General features: G+C 39.7%; 1 protein-coding gene across 1 annotated transcript in view; it reads left to right on the plus strand.

The window, feature by feature from the left end:
* The window catches only part of frmd4bb (FERM domain containing 4Bb), a 74931-nt gene that overhangs the window by 15499 nt on the left and 39476 nt on the right, over positions 1-19956 (plus strand). The window contains exons 2-8 of the mRNA XM_084332808.1: positions 11318-11383; positions 12622-12716; positions 14652-14744; positions 15118-15202; positions 15948-16004; positions 16102-16124; positions 19244-19327. Of these exons, the coding sequence (XP_084188934.1) occupies positions 11318-11383; positions 12622-12716; positions 14652-14744; positions 15118-15202; positions 15948-16004; positions 16102-16124; positions 19244-19327 (503 nt within the window). The remainder of the gene's footprint in view (positions 1-11317; positions 11384-12621; positions 12717-14651; positions 14745-15117; positions 15203-15947; positions 16005-16101; positions 16125-19243; positions 19328-19956) is intronic.

Genomic DNA, 19956 nt, shown 5'->3' on the forward strand with positions numbered 1-19956 from the left:
ACACGTTGTCAGTAGACTACCATACAACTTACCATAAACGTACATTTAAATGTGTTTTATTTAATTTAATTTAATATAAGTCCCATTGTGTGCTAATCAGCAGGGTTCCTTGAGGTTGCCTTGTCCAGTGAGATATACATAGCGGTTCTGGAGAATTTGATTTGATTTGATTTGATTAGGGATCCCCATTAGCTGGTGCGATAGCAACCAGCTAGTCTTCCTGGGGTCCACACACAAAAAAACATACAAAAACAATCACTATTGCAAAAAACAAAATTATTAAAAGTCAGTACACACAATGCATAATGAACCTACTGTAACAATTAATATAGCTAAAATTACATTAGTGTAAAACAAAAACAAAAAATTACTTTACAGTGTTAAAAACAATTTAAAAACAATTTAAGATTATTTTTAAAAGTTAATCTGTAAATGCAGCAGAGGTTCCGAGGCAGGCCATTCCACAGAGTTAATGCTCTAAAAATAAAAGATCTCGCCAAAGCGCTGGTTCTAGGACCTGGCAATTCAAGCTGCCCACTACTGGAACCTCTAGTGTAATGCTCGTGCACAGTATTACTAAAAACAATCTGATTATGTATAAAAACAGGAGTTTTACATGACCAACTTGAACAGCACAAGTATATTAAAAGACAATCTATTTTCAACGTTAAGCCAAGAGAGGCGGGCATGCATACGATACGGCTCACATTAGACCTTAGTGAGCAGCCCAGTACCAACCGTGCTGCCCTGTTCTGGACCACCTGGAGCTTCCTGAGGTCACTACTGGCAGCAGATGACCACATCGCAGAGCAATAGTCAAGATGACATAAAACTAAACTTTGCACTATCTGACATAAAAGGGGACGGGCAACAAAAGAAGCACATTTCCTGGAAATACCAATTGCTCTTCCCATTTTTTAAACAATATAATTAATATGCTGAGACCAAGACAGAGTGCAATCCAGCATCACTCCAAGGAGTTTAGTACTTTCAACTTGTTGAACTGCTGAATTACACAAGTTTAAATGAAGCTTTGGATTTGTAGATAACCTGTGCCTTGTTCCCAGCACAATACATTTAGTCTTGGAGATATTAAGGACAAGTCTATTACATACTACCCATGCACAACTTTAAGTTCTCTACTCAAAACTTCATTAAGTTCATTGCATGATGGTGCAGCGTAATACAATGTTGAATCATCTGCATAAAGAACTGTTGTAGCACATTTGGTAGCCCAAGATAGGTCATTAGTAAATACAGAGAAGAGCAAAGGTCCTAGGCAACTTCCTTGCTGCACGCCACACTCTAGACCTCTGCTACAGGACAGGCTGCCATTTAGATACACCTTCTGTGATCTAGACTAGAGGACAAATAACTTAGTATCCACTTTAAAGCAGAAGAGTTAAAACCATAACATTTAAGTTTATCAACCAGTAGAGAATGGTCCAGCACATCAAATGCAGCACTAAAATCTAACAGCACAGCTCCCACCAACATAGAGTTATCTATAGCTTTAAGCCAGTCATCAGTCATCTGTATCAAGGCAGTAGAAGTAGAGTGCCCAGCTCTATAGGCATGTTGAGAATCTGTTGCAAGCTTGTTTGAAACAAAATACTCTTGAATTTGTGAATGCACCAACTTTTCCATGATTTTGCTCAAGACAGGTAAAATACTTATAGGTCTAGAATTTCCCTCATTAAAAGCAGCTTTGGTATCCTTAGGTAAAGGAAAAACCTTAGCCTCCTTCCACATCTTTGGAAAAAGACCCACTGTAACGGCCATATGAGTGTTTTGGTTATTATTATTATTATTATTATTATTATTATTATTATTATTATTATTATTATTATTATTATTATTATTATTATTATTATTATTATTATTATTATTATTATTATTATTATTATTATTTCAAATAGAAGGATATGATTTATGGGAATGTTATGATTTATCTGTGTAAGAGCCAAAGCTATATATATTTCGGTTATTGTATTACATGAATGTTTAATATTGATTGGATTTAGATAAAGTCATTGAACCGTCGTATTTGTCATAATAGGGCATTTTGGAACCTAGAACCTTCTAGAGCGGTGTGGTGATGTCATAATAGATTTTCTAGAACATAGAACATTCTAGAACCACCGTATGACATCATGATAGAATGTTCTGGAACATTTGTGATGGCACTGTATGATGTTATAACCGAACCTTCTAGAACAGTGGTCACCAACCCGTCGATCTTGATCGACTGGTCGATCTTTGAGACTGTCCCTGTAGATCTTTCCATGAAAATAAAAAATAAAAATAAAAAATAAACGTTTTTTATTTTTTATTTTTTTTATCTTACCTTGAGAGTCCACATTACAGTTCTACTTTTGTTTTGATGTGAAAAGTGATGCTGCACTTAGCACTGACTGAGAAAGTACACATTACAGTTCTACTTTATAAAATGCTAATTGTAAATATGTTTGTCAATGTTAATAATATGAGAAAGTCCACATTACAGTTCTACTTTTGTTTTGATGTGAAAAGTGATGCTGCATAAGATGACTGCACTTAGCACTGACTGAAAAAGTACATAATAGTTCTACTTTGACGTTTTAATGTTGGACCAAAGCATTGCATGTAATTAGAATACAGGCAAATAAAAGTCATTTAGTTTAAAGTACAATCTTGGCTGTCTTTTTCTGTCAACGCTTCAATGGGTAGATCTTGCCTTCACCAAAAAAAAAAAAAGTGATCTTGGGCTTAAAAAGGTTGGTGACCACTGTTCTAGAACATTTGGGTCTCTATATATAGCCACGATTCTCTCTCTGTGTCAGTTGCATCTTCGACCAGACTGGACGGGACCGAAAGGATGGACTCAACAATGAACTGAAGCCAGAAGCCAGCAAGTAGATTCACGGCTGGTACACTACGAAGGAATTTTCCTGTGTGGAGTCGGCGGTGATTTTGGAGACTGGGAAAATAGTTTTCTTACCTTGTAGTAGTATGTGCATGAGTGACAAGAATATTTAGGAAAGTAGATTTAGGACCACTTCTGTAAAGAAAGACTTTGCAAATAAACCATTTGAATATCTTTACTATACACGGAGCGCTAGAAATGGAAGAGTTAGTGGCCCGGCTTGCCGCGAAAAGGCTAACACGACAACTCGATGAAGAGGAGGCTCAGTTCTTAGCGGACTCATCTAAGCTAAGAAGAGAGAGGGCGGCACAGGATGCAGAGAGGGCGGCACAGGATGCAGAGAGAGCGGCACAGGATGTGGAGAGGGCGGCACAGGATGCTCGGATTTTAGCTAAGATAAGAGAAAAGAGAGAGGAGTTACAGATCGAGGCAGCGTTAGCTGAGGTAGATGCTAAGTTCAGAGTACTGGGAGAGCGTGGGGGCCAACGAACCCCAGACGAAGGGTCCCATATTAGTGGAAGGAGTTACATACAGAAAGGGAAGACCTACGAATCCCAAGCCCGCAAGCAGGCTCGGCCCGCTCCACTGACCGTCACGATAAAAAAGGAACCTGGTGACCGTCTCAGCTCCAGAGCACCAGGCGGCGCTACCCAGAAAGAACAAGAGGCTCCGCGACCAGAGTCCCGACGGGCCAGGGTGGAGGTCCCAGGGAGGCTGCCCCCTCAACAGATTCCTACATTCAGGGGAGAACCTATGGAGTACAGGCCATTCATCAGGGCCTTTGAACACGGAGTGGAGGACCAGACAGATAGCAGCAGGGACCGGCTGTACTTCTTGGAGCAGTACACGGCTGGGGAACCAAGAGAGCTGATAAGAAGTTGTCTTTCAATGGACTCAGAACAAGGCTATCCTGAGGCAAGGCGGCTCTTGCAAGAGCACTTTGGAAATGGATACATCATATCAAGGGCGTATATAGACAAGGCGCTGGACTGGCCCATGATCCCGACCGAGGACGGAGGGGCGCTCCGCTCCTTCGGCCTCTACCTCACGGGATGCCTCAACGCTATGACTGACGTGGAGTACGTACAGGAGCTTGACGGCGCATCAACTATGCGGCCCGTCACCGCCAAGCTTCCGTACAAGCAGAGAGATCGGTGGAGAAGCAAGGTCCAGGCGCTGCTGAGGACAGAGCAGCGCGGCGCCAAGTTCCGCGACCTGGTCGAATTTGTCAACCTAGAAGCCCAGGAAGTCCTACACCCGCTCTTTGGCAACATCACAGAGGGAAGCAGGAGCCAAACTAAGGCTCACAAAGACGAGAGGACCTCCAGAAATAGCGGTGCTTGGGGAAGCTTCACCACAGCTGCTACAGCAGTCCAGCACCCGGCAGAAGCTAAAGCGCATCACAAGGGCGATACCTTCTGCGCCTTCTCCAACCCTTGCCTCTTCTGCCAAAGAGAACAGCATGCCCTGGAGCAATGCAACAAGATGAAGAGGTCTCTTCACAAGGAGAAGATAGAATTTCTCAAGAGTAAAGGTCTATGTTTCAGCTGTCTGAAACGGGGTCACATGAGCAAGGACTGCCCCGAGAAGAGTAGCTGCAGAGTCTGCCAGCTTATCCACCCTACAGTTCTACATAATAATAACCAAGCGGCCTATGAGGAAGCAAGGTACAAGAAGGAGACATCGGACATCGGATGTCAAGCATCAGATGCCAGTGCTAAGGTCAGTGGAGGCATCAATGCAGAAACGGAGACCTGCAGAGTTACTGGGGCCGGTAACGTCGAAAGCAGCTTGGCTATCGTTGTGTTTGATTCACACCACCTTTCCAAGACACCACCATGGCAAACTCTGGAGTGAAGTGGATTGTGGATCGACTTGAAGATTTTGTTATTTTGTGACAAGGAAGGTCCAGAAGATGGAAAGAGGGACATTTGAAGAAGAATGGCCAGCTATAATGAACACTCACCTGACCAGGTTATTTGTTTAGTAATTGTGTAGACACAATTAGGGGCCGGTGTAACAGCCATACGAGTGTTTTGGTTATTATTATTATTATTATTATTATTATTATTATTATTATTATTATTATTATTATTATTATTATTATTATTATTATTATTATTATTATTATTATTATTATTATTATTATTATTATTATTATTATTATTATTATTATTATTATTATTATTATTATTATTATAATATATTATTATTATTATTATTATTATTATTATTATTATTATTATTATTATTATTATTATTATTATTATTATTATTATTATTATTATTATTATTATTATTTCAAATAGAAGGATATGATTTATGGGAATGTTATGATTTATCTGTGTAAGAGCCAAAGCTATATTGTATTACATGAATGTTTAATATTGATTGGATTTAGATAAAGTCATTGAACCGTCTTATTTGTCATAATAGGGCATTTTGGAACCTAGAACCTTCTAGAGCGGTCTGGTGATGGCATAATAGACTTTCTAGAACATAGAACATTCTAGAACCACCGTATGCCATCATGATAGAACGTTCTGGAACATTCGTGATGGCACTGTATGATGTCATAACCGAACCTTCTAGAACATTTGGGTCTCTATATATAGCCACGATTCTCTCTCTGTGTCAGTTGCATCTTCGACGGCCTGCTAACTTACTATCAGGAAGAGAGCGGAGTAACCGCTCCACCTCACTGACTTCAGCCTGATGAAATTCAAATTCACACATTTTGTCTTTCATTATAATATACTTAATACAGTTTGTTTTAAGGTTGTTTGAAATATTCATAGCATGCCTTAGTTTAGATACTTTACCCACATAATAATCATTAAAATGATTTGCAATCTCACCTGGTTTCGTGAGAACAAATCCATTTTATTCCACTAAGGGTGTGCACACAGTTGTCTTTCGACCCATCATTTCATTAAAAACATTCCATATTTGTTTGCTATCATTTCTCGCATCATATAACCTTTGTTTAAAATAGTCCCTTTTTTTTACCTTGTTTAGTTTTGTCACCTGATTGCGTAAAGCACAGTATTTATGCCTCTCATCAATTGAACCAGAACTAACTGAGGCTTTTTTGGCCATGTCTCTCTCTTTCATTAGGAAGATTACAGCACTACAGATGATGGTGTATAGCTTCCAGAAACTGCCTTCTCTTTCCACTCGGCTCATTCATACTGTTATGAATACTAATCTTTTAAGCTTGATTGATTGATTGATTGACAACTTTATTAACAGATTGCAGAATGGGTACAATACAGTACGGCGCAATACACACAATTGTTAAGGGGATGCAGACCAGAGAAAGACGTTCTTCTTGTTTACATCAGGTCCCCCATTTTCAATTCATAATGACATTTACGGGGGTCATACAGATATACAGATATATATCATGACATTTATGACAGTACTGTTCCATTTGTGACATACAATATATGCAAATATACAGTACTGTTAAACAGAGATCCTAACAGATAATATATACATACGAGGGGGAGGAAAGTGTACATTAGGAGGGGGTGGGTAGTTCGGAGGGGGGGGGGGGGTTTGGACATTCACAGGGGCCAGTTTCGAATTGCAGCCTCCCGTAGGTGCTCTTTGAGAGCTGTTTTGAAGGTGGGTAGGGATTCACCTTTTTTTTTTACGGCTGTGGGTAGGGCTTTCCACATTGATGTGGCATAATTGCAAAATGTGTTTAGTCTCTTGTTTGAGCCGAATCTGGGGTGAACATGATTTGTGGAACTCCCTCTGGTGTTGTGGTCGTGGAATTCACTGACCTTTGGGAAGTATTTCGACATGTACATGGGTATCTTAGTTGAATTTGACTTGTATCTGCTGAGGTATAATTGCCGGTATTGCTGATGGTAATCGTTCACTGCATGGTCATCTAAGTCCTAAGAGACTATTCTCTCTAAAGAATGTCTAAGAATTTCCACCCAACATAGCATTTTTTTCCTGTGCCATCTAGTGGCCAGCATATGTCCATGCCCCTGGAGGCGAGCCTATAATAGAATACTTATTACAGAGGCATATTGTACGACCCCACCGCTGTGCCGCTGTAACTATGTCAATATCAAATCAAGATAACAACAGGTCAGTCCTGGCGTGTGTCACAAAGCAGCCGCACACAAAATTAATTGGATTCGTTGAATGTGCACTTTTCATACGGATCGTAAAATGAGAATTTATAGCCGTCGGTACAGCTGGAGCGCTTTTCAGGAGCTGTCATTGACAGCGTGGTAATTAAAACTCCACGGTGAATGAGTGAGTGCAGGGGCGTATTTGACGCCGGGGACGGCGGATAGTGTCCCCCCCACGTTTTACCGTCCAAAGAGCTGAGTCTGACTACCTGTTCTATTATTATGCAAAGAGCAGTAGATGGCAGTCGCATTCTTGCCCTACGCGGGCCAAGTACCCACTCGCTAAAGTACTTGTCTTTGCATAATAATAGCTCGGGTCGTCAGCCTAGGTGTGTGTTAAAATACGTCAAACATATTGTTTACACTGTCTTTCTTCTATTATAACCCTCCCAAATCATATTCAGAAAGTATCACAGAGACTTCTATTGACCAAGGAATTAGTTATTATTTCGCGGTTTATTCACATAACGTTATATTGTTTACACTGTCTTTCTTCTATTATAACCCTCCCAAATCATATTCAGAAAGTATCACAGAGACTTCTATTGACCAAGGAATTAGTTATTATTTCGCGGTTTATTCACATAACGTTATATTGTTTACACTGTCTTTCTTCTATTATAACCCTCCCAAATCATATTCAGAAAGTATCACAGAGACTTCTATTGACCAAGGAATTAGTTATTATTTCGCAGTTTATTCACATAACGTTATATTGTTTACACTGTCTTTCTTCTATTATAACCCTCCCAAATCATATTCAGAAAGGCACACACACAACATATTCCAGTTAACGGTATATTTTTTTAATGATTCGTTATGGCGTAATCAATACTTCCATGCGTATAAATTGCGTTCGCAACCTCCGTGTTTTGGGGGTAGTCATCAGAAACCTCGGATCCGGGATTCGCTCCCATCCGTCGGGCAAGAACTGTGGGTTTTCAGCCTCTCTCTCTGGAGCTTAACGGAGTTTCTGGAGGAGCTTGTCGCGGCTCATGCGCATGCGCACGCTCAACCAATCAGAGAGGGGCTTCGCTCAACCAATCAGAGAGGGGTCTGCAGAAATAGAGTTCAACCAATCAGAGAGGGGTCTGCAGAAATGCGGCTACGGGCCCTAACCCCCCCCCCCCCCCCCCCCCATCGACGTCACTCGCCACGCCCCCAAATCTGTCCCCGGCACACATTGAGAGAGAGTTACGCCAGTGAGTGAGTGGCTGTGGCCGCCTGGCACCGGGACGATTTATTTAATCATGTATTCATCGCAGCCTTGGAGGGACAGGGATGTGCGTCCTGTAGCCATGTGGCCTGTTAGATCAGTTTGATCGGTTTGATCTTATTTTAAGCAGTGGTGGAAGAAGTACAGTACACAGTTCCTTTACTTTAGTAAAAGTAGAAATACCCAGATAAATGAGTAGGCTACTCTGGTAAAAGTAAAAGTCGTCCATTAACTACTTAAGTAAAAGTATAGAAGTATTTGCTATTGAATGTACTTAAGTATCTAAAGTAAAAGTACACATTCTTCTACATGACGTTTGTGTATTCCAGCTTGGGAGCATTTGGTTAAATAAAAAAAAATAAAATAAAGGTTAAATTCAATTGACCCCCATTCATTGACATCTACAGGTTATGTTAAAGTGGTAAGTGGTCCAGTTATGCTGCTCTGATTAAAGGTTGTGTTAAAGTGGTAAGTGGTCCAGTTATGCTGCTCTGATAAAAAGGTAATGTTAAAGTGTGGTATGTGGTCCAGTTATGCTGCTCTGATTACGTCCTCTTGAAGTTGACAGGCTTCAAATGTGAAAGTACATACCGGTAATCTACATGCATTTCTGCCTAAATCTTTTTTCTTCAAAGTAACTATAGTAACTATGGGTTCAGATAGATGTAGTGGAGTAAGAAGTACAATATTACCTTTGAAAATGTATAGTGGAGTAAAAGTACAGAGTTCCCAATTTCTTTTTAAAAGAATACTCACGTAAAGTACAAGGGTTAACCCTTTGGTAGTGTGGTAGTGAAAGGGTTAATATACTGGAAGCCTGCCATACTGGAAGCCCGGCGTCTAAAATATGACCTAGAGTGCCCCCTCACTAGGTCAGATCCGATGTTGTGCAAACCGGCCTGACCACCAGGGTACCAGGCGTCGCCGGGCCTCATGGCTAAGGCCCAGGCTGCTGTGTTCAGAATCAGTCGGTACTAGAGCTTGTATTGGACAAGCTGCTGGACGGACTTCCTCAGACATCAGGGCTGCTCGTTGGCGTCGTGTAACCGTTCTGGTTCTGGTTGTCCAGGGTGGTCCAGAGGGACGAGACACCGAGTATATAAAGGATGAGGTCTCGCCAAGGATGCATCCAAATCTGCGCCACCACTCTCCCCGGCGGGGAGATCTACCAGGTTTGCTGCTCCTCCCGCGGTCTCTAGGAGTTGTGTGGTCAGCCTGATTGTGTCAGAGAGTGTAGCCAGGCGGTTGAGTCTATAATATACCGGATGTAATGCTCGACGGTCGGTGTGAGCAGATTCTGTAGTGGTTAACCTGAATCTGTCACTTTCAGCGGCTGTTATATTTATCAGGTGTACTGGCGGGGCTTTGAGCAAGACTTACTGGGTCGGCCTGATTCTATCGCAGGGAGGGTTTGTAAGCAAAGTTATTATAATTAACTACAATTAAACTAAAAACTAAAACTAGGGGGGGGGGGGGGGGGGCATTTTAGTTAATTGAAATAGAAATAAAATTAAAACTAACTGAAACTATATTGTGTACTTATCTTAATCTAACTAAAATAGAATACAAATGTTGTTAGTTTTAGTCTTTGTCAATTTGGTCAAATGTGTCAACATAAGCAGGCATATGCTTATGTTAAATAATGTTTATTGAGACTGGGATGGACTGGGACTGAGACTGGGATGGACTGGGAGTCAATTGCCTTTGTAAAGTGCTGTGTTTGTATTACACAATACCCATTCTGAACTTCTCAAATCTTGCCCATGACAAATACACCCCCCCCCCCCCCCCCCATATTATAATAAACAAAACATAAATAAAACCAACACTGACACTAATAAAAACAAAACTAAAACTAAAGCCTATCAAAAAAAAAAAAAAATGAAAAATACAAAACTATAATAACCCTGGTTTGTAAGAAGGGCATAGCGGCAGTGGTAAAACATCTTGCACTTGTGTAATTTCACTTCCTCTAAATTGAAATTGCGAAATTGTGTGCATGCAGAGTCTCGTCAAAATCTGACACAGTGTTTTCTCTACCTTGTTTTGATTTGGTTTCACGCTTCTCCTCAAGGCCATCATTCTGTGACATTCAGTGACTTTTGAGAACAATGCCGACATTTGTATACCCAAATAGCAAATACTTAGGCTCAAGGACTGAACGTTCTATGTAAAAGACTGAAGCTTTCAGAATCCTAAATCCTTGTTTAGTTACCATAGCGATACAATCCAGTAAATCCTTGAGACAATGGTGTTATTGTAATTAACAACGTCAAACGGTCATTACTTTAGCAGGATTATACTGCATGAATCGACGTGTTACTCGACGCGGGTCCTATTTGATAGTAAATGGTTCTGTGGTAGCGAATACCCACTTAGAACACGATGCCTTGATGTGTTTGTTGTCCACTTCCTTCTGTTATAGTGTGACAACACTCACTGGGCCCTAGTTATACTGGATCACCACACTGGAAAACATACATTGTGCACAATTGTACAGCCCTGGCCTATTTTTATTTTATAAGTATATTCTATTCTATTGTACTTCTATTTTAATTTAGTTTATATTCCATTTTATTTTATTCTACCTTAAAGGAACACTCCAACATTTTGGGAAATTAGCTTATTTGCCATCTACCCTGGAGTTAGACAAGAAGATACATACCTTTTTCTTCTCTGTGCGTGCAGTAGGAGTAGGAAGACGCGCACCGTTAGCCTAGCTTAGCGTCAGTCACTGGAATTAGGTTCCTCCATTAGCCTAGTTCCCAACGTCTTCCTATACTCCTACTGCATGCACAGAGAAGAAAAAGGTATGTATATTCTTGTCTAACTCCAGGGTAGATGGCAAATAAGCTAATTTCCCAAAATGTTGGAGTGTCCTTTAACTGTCTGCCCGTTAATGTCGCACCAAATGACCAAATGTAATTCCTTGTATGTGTAAACTACTTGGCCTAATAAAGACCTTTCTGATTCTGATACTGCACAGCATGTGATTCATATTGTAAGCCGTGACTGTTCTCTCTCTCCCTCTCTGCCCGCTAGATGACGGAGGGCAGACTGTGCCAGGTCCACCTGCTGGACGACAGGAAGTTAGAGCTGCTGGTTCAGGTGTGTGAAAGCTCATTTATATAATGCACTAGTATGATGTCACCACGGTGTCATGCTGCGACACCCGAGACTGTAGCTACATTCAAGACACACCGGCTCGACACCGTTTCACGGACAGTGTTACTGACCCTTAGCTGCCAGAGTTGTACCCTTGGCTTCCTGCTGACCTGTTGTACAGGGTTCCCACAGACATTGCAAAATGAAATTCAAGGACTTTCAAGTACTTTTCTAAGCACTATTTTTCATTTTAAAATGGCATTTAAAAGGATACAATTCACTTTTAACACTAGCACAGCCGACAAGGGGTCAAATGACCCCTATAGGCATTTTCAATAGCATTTTCGAGCTCCAGCTCTGTCACTCAATGACTTTTCCTAAAAGTACCGGTTTTATCTGGCACAGTTTCTGAAATTTCAAAATTACTTCAGGAAAATGTAATTAGAACGTTATTCCACATATGGGCTGTTGGAACAGACGAAAGTCACAGCACTTTGCGAGCGTCTAACGATTTTAAACGATTTGTGTCACCCAAAGCTACATTTCATTGTGGTAAACCTCATATTTTTATATTCAGAGGTAATTATATAGTTTACACTGTTTTTATTTTTAATTAGTGGCATTTTCTCCATGGCTGTGCTAGTGTTAAATGCGTTTTTTGTCTGATCCAATATTTGGCTTAAAACCAATTTCCGACAATTAGTTATACTTAAAAAAATAAAAAATAAAAAAGGTATTTCTTGATTCAGAATTTTTTTATCATGGATGGACACTTTCAATGCGAATGGTTGATTTGAATTTCAAGGACTTTTTAAGCACCTTGTTAAAAATGGGCTGTTTTCAAGGAATTCCAGGCCTTGACTCTTTTTTTATCAAGCACTTTAAGCACTTCAGGACCTTGTGCAAACCCTGCCTTCCTGCTGACCTGTTGTACAGAACTTGTAAGTCGCTCTGGATAAAAGTGTTCAGCTAAATGACTAAATGTAAATGTTAACGCAAACAACATAATGGGATGCATTGCATGCAGCTGTATCTGTATCCAAAGGGAGGTTTGTCCAAATGTAACAAGGTTAATCATTGTTTTCCCATATTCTCCAATTGACTAATTATAGTAAAAGGAAAAAAAGGATGCAAATACATTTGGATAATAGTTTGTTATCCTGTTGTAAGCTTCTTTTAGGATCTATGGAAATAACAACATGCTAAATGGCTGGTAACCAGATGTCCTCTCTGTTCCTCAGCCCAAGCTGTGGTCACGAGAACTCCTTGATCTAGTGTCCTCTCACTTCAACCTCAAAGAGAAAGAGTTCTTTGGACTAACATTTACTGACGACAAGTAAGTACAGTGTGTGTGTGTGTGTGTGTGTGTGTGTGTGTGTGTGTGTGTGTGTGTGTGTGTGTGTGTGTGTGTGTGTGAGTGAATGAATGAATGAATGAATGAATGAATGAATGAATGAATGAATGAATGAATGAATGAATGAATGAAAACTTTATTTAACAGATTGCAGAATGGGTACAATACAGTACGGCTCAATACACACAATTGTTAAGGGGATGCAGACCAGAGAAAGACGTTTGTCTTGTTTACATCAGGGTCCCCCATTTTCAATTCATATTGACATTTATGACATACACAACATACATGACATTTATGGCATAGGGACATACAGGTATTTAGTACTGATACATTTGTGACATAAACGGTATTCAAATATACAGTACTGTTACCCATAGATCCTGACAGAGTATATACATATGATGGGGAGGGGACTGTACATTAGGAGGGGGTGGGTGGGTGGGAGAGAAATATACATACGGTGGGGAGGAGACTGTACATTTGGAGGGGGTGGGTGGGTGGGAGAGAAATATACATATGGCGGGGAGAGAATATATACATGCGGTGGGGAGGAGACTGTCTATTAGGAGGGGGTGGGGGGTTTGGACATTTACGGTGGCCAGTTTCGAATTGCAGCCTCCCGTAGGTGCTCTTTAAGAGCGGTTTTGAATGTGGGTAGGGATTCACATTCCTTTACAGCTTTGGGTAGGGCGTTCCACATTGATGTGGCATAATTGCGAAACTTGTTTAGTCCCTTGTTTGAGCCGAATCTGGGTTTAACATGATTTGTTGAGCTTCCTCTGGTGTTGTGGTCGTGGTATTCACTGACCTTTGGGAAGTATTTTGACATGTACATGGGTACCATAGTCGTATAGTGTATCTTGTAGACCAGGCCCATTGCAAGTTGCTGTACTCTGTCGTCTACTCTAAGCCATCCTAGGTTGTCAAAGTGGGCAGGGGTGAGGTGGGTTCTAGGGGTAAGATCAAGTAGTAGTCTGACCAGTTTGTTTTGTGATGTTTGTAATCTTGTTTTTAGCGCCTTTGAGGTGCTTTGGTACCATGAGGTGCAAGCATAGTCGTAGTACCCTTGAATGAGTGCTCCTGCCAGAGTCTTCAGGGTATTCTTGTTTACCAGAGAGGAGATCCGGTACAAGAATCTAGTTCGTTGGTTGACTTTTTTTTATTATATTGGATGCCATTTTGTCACAGGAAAGATTTGCCTCTAGGATGGAACCCAGGTAGGTAATTTCATCTTTCCTTGTGACAATATTGTCACCCACTGTAACTGAGAAGCCGTCGGTCTTGCTGAGTTTGTTATTTGAACCGAAGAGAATGGACTCTGTTTTGCCCATGTGTAATGATAGTTTGTTATCAGCGAGCCATATGCAGATTTTGCCTAGTTCCAAGCTGAGGGTTTTTTCAACCTGCAACTTGTTCTTGTCAGAGACCAGCAGGGCTGAGTCGTCCGCAAACAGGAACAAGTTGCAGTCACAGGCTGACGACATGTCATTTGCATAAATTAGGAACAGTAGCGGTCCTAGTATGCTTCCTTGTGGAACACCACAGCTCACTGTGGGGGGGGGGGGGGGGGGGGTAGAGTACCGTTTACCTCCACCATCTGTTCTCTCCCCTCCAGGTAGGATTGCATCCAGCTCACTGATAAACTATCAAAACCAATTGCTTTTAGCTTGTCAATCAGAATGGAGTGTGTGTGTGTGTGCGTGCGTGTGTGTGTGTGTGTGCGTGCATTCTTGTTTGTGTGTGTGTGCATGTGTACAGTATGTTTGTGCACGCACACATGCATAGAAAGAAACACAAACATGCATGCAAATGTACGGGTGCGTGCATCTGTGGATTCTCATGCACATTTGTATGTACATGTACTATACGTGTGTGGATATGAAGCAGTTATCTAACGCCTCAGCACTCTTGCAGTGGTCAGTGCAAATGGTTGCAGTTGGATCGCAGAGTTCTCGAGCATGACTTCTCTAAGAAGACAGGACCCATTTCCCTCAACTTCCTGGTCAGGTAATACTTCATCTCCCTGTGTAGTTCACATGCCCTCCAGCAGGGGGCAGCCCTGTACTGACCTGGAATCACCCTGTAAGACCCTCGGTTGCAAAATTACAGCATCACTTTTAGTATTTAAAAAGTCTTTAAATGTTTATTTTTTTTAGCACATTTACATAGTCAATGGGTCCTGTTGTTCAGCCTCACAGTGCTATTGGATAGTAAATGTGTTTATCGGTCCCACATTCTGGCCTCTGAAGTTTAATTTGGGCCTTACAGGGTTAACTAACATCTGTACATAAACTTATATTGGTAATAACAAAACAAAACAAAAAATATATATACTGGTTTTATCCTCAAATTATTAATATTTTGTCTTTCTCCTTTATAGGTTTTACATAGAAAACATTACGCTGCTTAAAGACATCATAACAGTGGAGTTATTCTTCTTGAATGCAAAGTCGGCCGTCTTCAACGTGAGTGTGTTTGGTCTCATTTACTCTGACGTTTTGAACCAGTGATGATGAATCATTCCTGCTTCCATCACCTGCTTCTCAGAAGGTCAGAGAGTGCCTTGATGATGATTCACCGTCCCCTCCGTCCCCCTCCGTCTCATGCCGGGCAGACGATAGCTGCAGGGCGGCGTGTCCTCTCTCTCTCTCCAAGAGGCAGCCAGACAGTCAGGGAAGCTATAGACTTGCATTTTGTTCAGTTTAAATATTAGTCATTTGCAACAAAGCAGACACCACAGCGTGCTGGTCTGGAAAGCGCTCCTGATGACACAAACACACAGGAACAACATTATCAGATGGTCTACGTTCTGTTAGATTCAGATTCCTTTATTGTCACTTATTTCAGTACAGCAATACGAGTGAAATTCTATTTATTGTGGTCCCTTGACCATAGCAGCTTCCAATAATAAAAAATACAATACATTTAGCATAGAATAAAATAAGAAGACTAAAATAAAGATGACTATATACAGTTCTAAAAAGTGTGCAGTGCACTACAATAAATCTTGCATAGAATAAAATAAGATGACTAAAATAAAGATGACTATATACATTTCTAAAAAGTGTGCAGTGCAAATCAGGATGTAGATATTATACTATGCAATTTAAACAACAAAATGGCTATGTACAGTTCCAAGAAAAGTATGTTGTGTGATGATGTGCAATGAGCAATGTGCATTTGTTTCATGGTTTGTTTCATGTCTCACAGGGTAACATCGAGGTGGAGAGTGAAAACGTCTTCAAATTAGCCGCAAATGCTTTGCAGGTCAGTGTGGCTTGAATCACTTTCTCTCTTTGTGCATCAATCACTCTTTAACGATAAAAACATGTGCCTAACAGCACGTTTCTCTTTGTGTCTATAGGAGGCGAAGGGAGACTACTCAAGGTAAGAACAACATATGCTCAACTTCGTAACAGGTCATTAAAGAGCGGGCCGAGTGAGTCATGTTTAGCGAAGGCATTCGATAGTCCATTTGTTTTGTCCGCCGGAGTCCTCCAGACTGCAAATCAATAGCGGTGTTATGTGAAAATTGCCCGGTGGGGGCTCACCGGATTGCTGAGAAGCTTTGCACCAGGCAGCTAATGAACCTCACAGCACTGATGATAGAAGCGGAGTATTGCAGAGCAGAGGGGGCGGCTTCTCACAACAGAGAACTACTCTTGAACCTACAGTAACTGAGTTTTACACAGCTGCCAACATGCTCTTGCAGTGTTCAAGGGGGAGAAGACAAGAGGTCTGTGTGTGTGTGTGCGAAGCCACCTGGTCCCCAGCAGCTGAGGGAGATGGAGAAGAACGTATAGTCATCTTTGTTCATTTCCTGGACTTCTTAATCAACAACCCCCTTTGAGCTTGTGGTTAATATGTGTAGTTTCTCTGCTGCATCTGGTCCAAGTATTATTGAGTATTATGTATCAGATGAACCGCTTGACCTGAAGAGCTCAAGACCTGCAAAACAATGCACATCACATTAGATTAGATTTGATTTGATTCAAATTAGGGATGTTCGGCTTTTTTTTACCGATATCCGATACACCGATATTGTCCAACTCTTAATTTCCGATACCGATATCAACCGATACCGATATATGCAGGGTTTCCCCCCCAAAAAACACAACATTATGCATACTTTTCACAATAAATAAAATAAGAATTTGCTCTTACTTGCTTGCCTGGGTAAATAAAGGTTAAATAAATGTAAAAACAAAAAAAACAATAATTAATTATAATAATTTTCGATTATTACATTTTAATGCCAATATCGGTAGGCCGATAATATCGGACATCCCTAATTCAAATGTATTGTCATCATACAGCACAAGTACAGTACAACGAAAGGAAGTTTGGAATGTAACAGCAAAGTGCAACAGCAATATACAATGTACAGGCGATTAAACTGGTTACAAAATATACAAATTAGTACTACTGAGTATAGTGCTTATCAGACGTATGTATGTATGTATGTATGTATGTATGTATGTATGTATGTATGTATGTATGTATGTATGTATGTATGTATGTATGTATGTATGTATGTATGTATGTATGTATGTATGTATGTATGTATGTATGTATGTATGTATGTATGTATGTATGTATGTATGTATGTATGTATGTACAGAGTTGTAGTACTAATATGTACAGTGGTACAGGTATAAAGACACTATGGTAGTAAGTCATACTGGCCAGCAGCGTAACTAGTAAGAGTAGCTAAGGGATATGTACAGATATAGATATAGTAACTAGTAAGAGTAGGTAAGGGATATGTACAGATAGTAACTAGTAAGAGTAGTTAAGGGATATGTACAGATATAGATATAGTAACTAGTAAGAGTAGGTAAGGGATATGTACAGATATAGAAACTAGTAAGAGTAGGTAAGGGCATAGGCGGAGTTTGAACTTGACGCCAGGGGGTGCGACTGCTTGGCGAACGATACCCTCGCGTTTTTACAATGCCCTAACCCCTAATTTTTTATTTTATTTAGGTAGTACAGCAGCACACACACACACTCACACACACAGCACTACGGGGATCATTTTTAACTGACTTACTCTTAATCATTGACAAAGTGACAAAGATAAAGAAGGAAATACTAAAATAAAAAGACCACAACAAGTATATTGCTGCTCCACTAGACCACTTTACTGTACCATACATGACGTACAAAAATAACAAAATACTGTGCAACACTCTGCCAAGCTCACAGCCGCGCACACGTATGCATACAGTAGGTTGTCAAAGGCTGTACAAACAAAAGTTCACATTTTCTAATAACAGCATTATTAGACATGCCAATCCAACGAAAGATGTGCTGGTCGCACTGGAGAAAAGAAAAGAAAAAGATGTTGCGTTTGTCTTTTACGTTATTTGTTATTCTAAGATGCTAATTCATCTGTATCTGGATAACCAATGAACGGATTCTGTCGGGGCAGGTAGCGTTATTTATTTCGGGGAAATTGATATCTATAGTCTGGTATATTTTTCGTCCATGAAAAATGGAGGCTCTAATTATTATTATTCATAGAGACTCTCGAGCAATAATAATTATTACAGCCTCCATTTTTCGTGGACGAAAAATATACCAGACTATAGATATCAATTTTCCCGAAATAACGCTACCTGCCTCGACAAAATCCGTGCATTGGTTATCCAGATACATTAATTATCATCTCAGAATAAGTGGCTTTGTACAAGCGTTACAATGTACTATCGCGCGGGGCATTCTGCTGCTGCTGCTGCTGCGAATGGTGGTGCTTGGCCGCGCGTTAACCCTTTCACTGCCACACTACAGAAGGTTCGCCTTATAATGTGACATGATTACTACTATAAAATGAATGTATTGTAAAACAAAACATAATAGAATTCAGATTTGTTTCTCACAATTATTATAATTTTATTAAAATAAAAATAATCTTGATTTAAAAAAAAAAAAATGCAATGCACCCCCTGCACCCCCATAAACTCCACCCATGGGTAAGGGATATGTACAGATATAGAAATAGTAACTAGTAAGAGTAGGTAAGGGATATGTACAGATATAGAAATAGTAACTAGTAAGAGTAGGTAAGGGATATGTACAGATATAGAAATAGTAACTAGTAAGAGTAGGTAAGGGATATGTACAGATATAGAAATAGTAACTAGTAAGAGTAGGTAAGGGATATGTACAGATATAGAAATAGTAACTAGTAAGAGTAGGTAAGGGATATGTACAGATATAGATATAGTAACTAGTAAGAGTAGGTAATTAAGGGATATGTACAGATATAGATATAGTAACTAGTAAGAGTAGGTAAGGGATATGTACAGATATAGATATAGTAACTAGTAAGAGTAGGTAAGGGATATGTACAGATATAGATATAGTAACTAAAGAGTAGGTAAGGGATATTTACAGATATATATATAGTAACTAAAGAGTAGGTAAGGGATATGTACAGATATAGATATAGTATTTACAGATATGTAAAAGGATTCTCATGACTTGTTTGTATTTTGTCTCAGCGATGAAAACACCAGAGCTGACCTGAAGAAACTTCCGACTGTACCGACCAAAGTGCTGAAAGAACACCCGTCACTTGCATACTGGTACGCTTCCTGTCTGAAAACGTTGATATATAATAATAATAATAATAATAATAATAATAATAATAATAATAATAATAATAATAATAATAATAATAATAATAATAATAATAATAATAATAATAATAATAATAATAATAATAATAATAATAATAATAATAATAATAATAATAATAATAATAATAATAATAATAATAATAATAATAATAATAATAATACACTTTATTTATATAGGACCTTTAAAACGAGAATTGCAGCTCAAAGTGCTTCACAGCAGTAAAAAAGACATATGCATGAAATGAGCACAAAATGGGCAGATTCAAGAGCAATGCATAAAGTGTAGACATAAAATTAGGCATAATTGAATAAGCATAACAAATCAATTAAATCATTTTCCACATTAGGATTTAACATCTTAATAGGCCTCTGTTTACATTTTGATCAAGGTCAAGGTCAATTATGAATGTATAATTCAAATGGATTATAATTTTATTACTGTATCTACAAATCCTTCTGTTTAATCATCTTTTGTACACTTGATCCCAAGAAGGTGTTGAATGAGCTCAGTGAGCGGGCTCGGTTCCAGCACAATTGTAACATGGTGTTATTCACCGGCAAAGATGCAAAAGAAA

This window comes from Notolepis coatsorum, assembly GCF_963971535.1.
Source record: "Notolepis coatsorum genome assembly, chromosome: 17".
Taxonomy (NCBI): Eukaryota; Metazoa; Chordata; class Actinopteri; order Aulopiformes; family Paralepididae; genus Notolepis; species Notolepis coatsorum.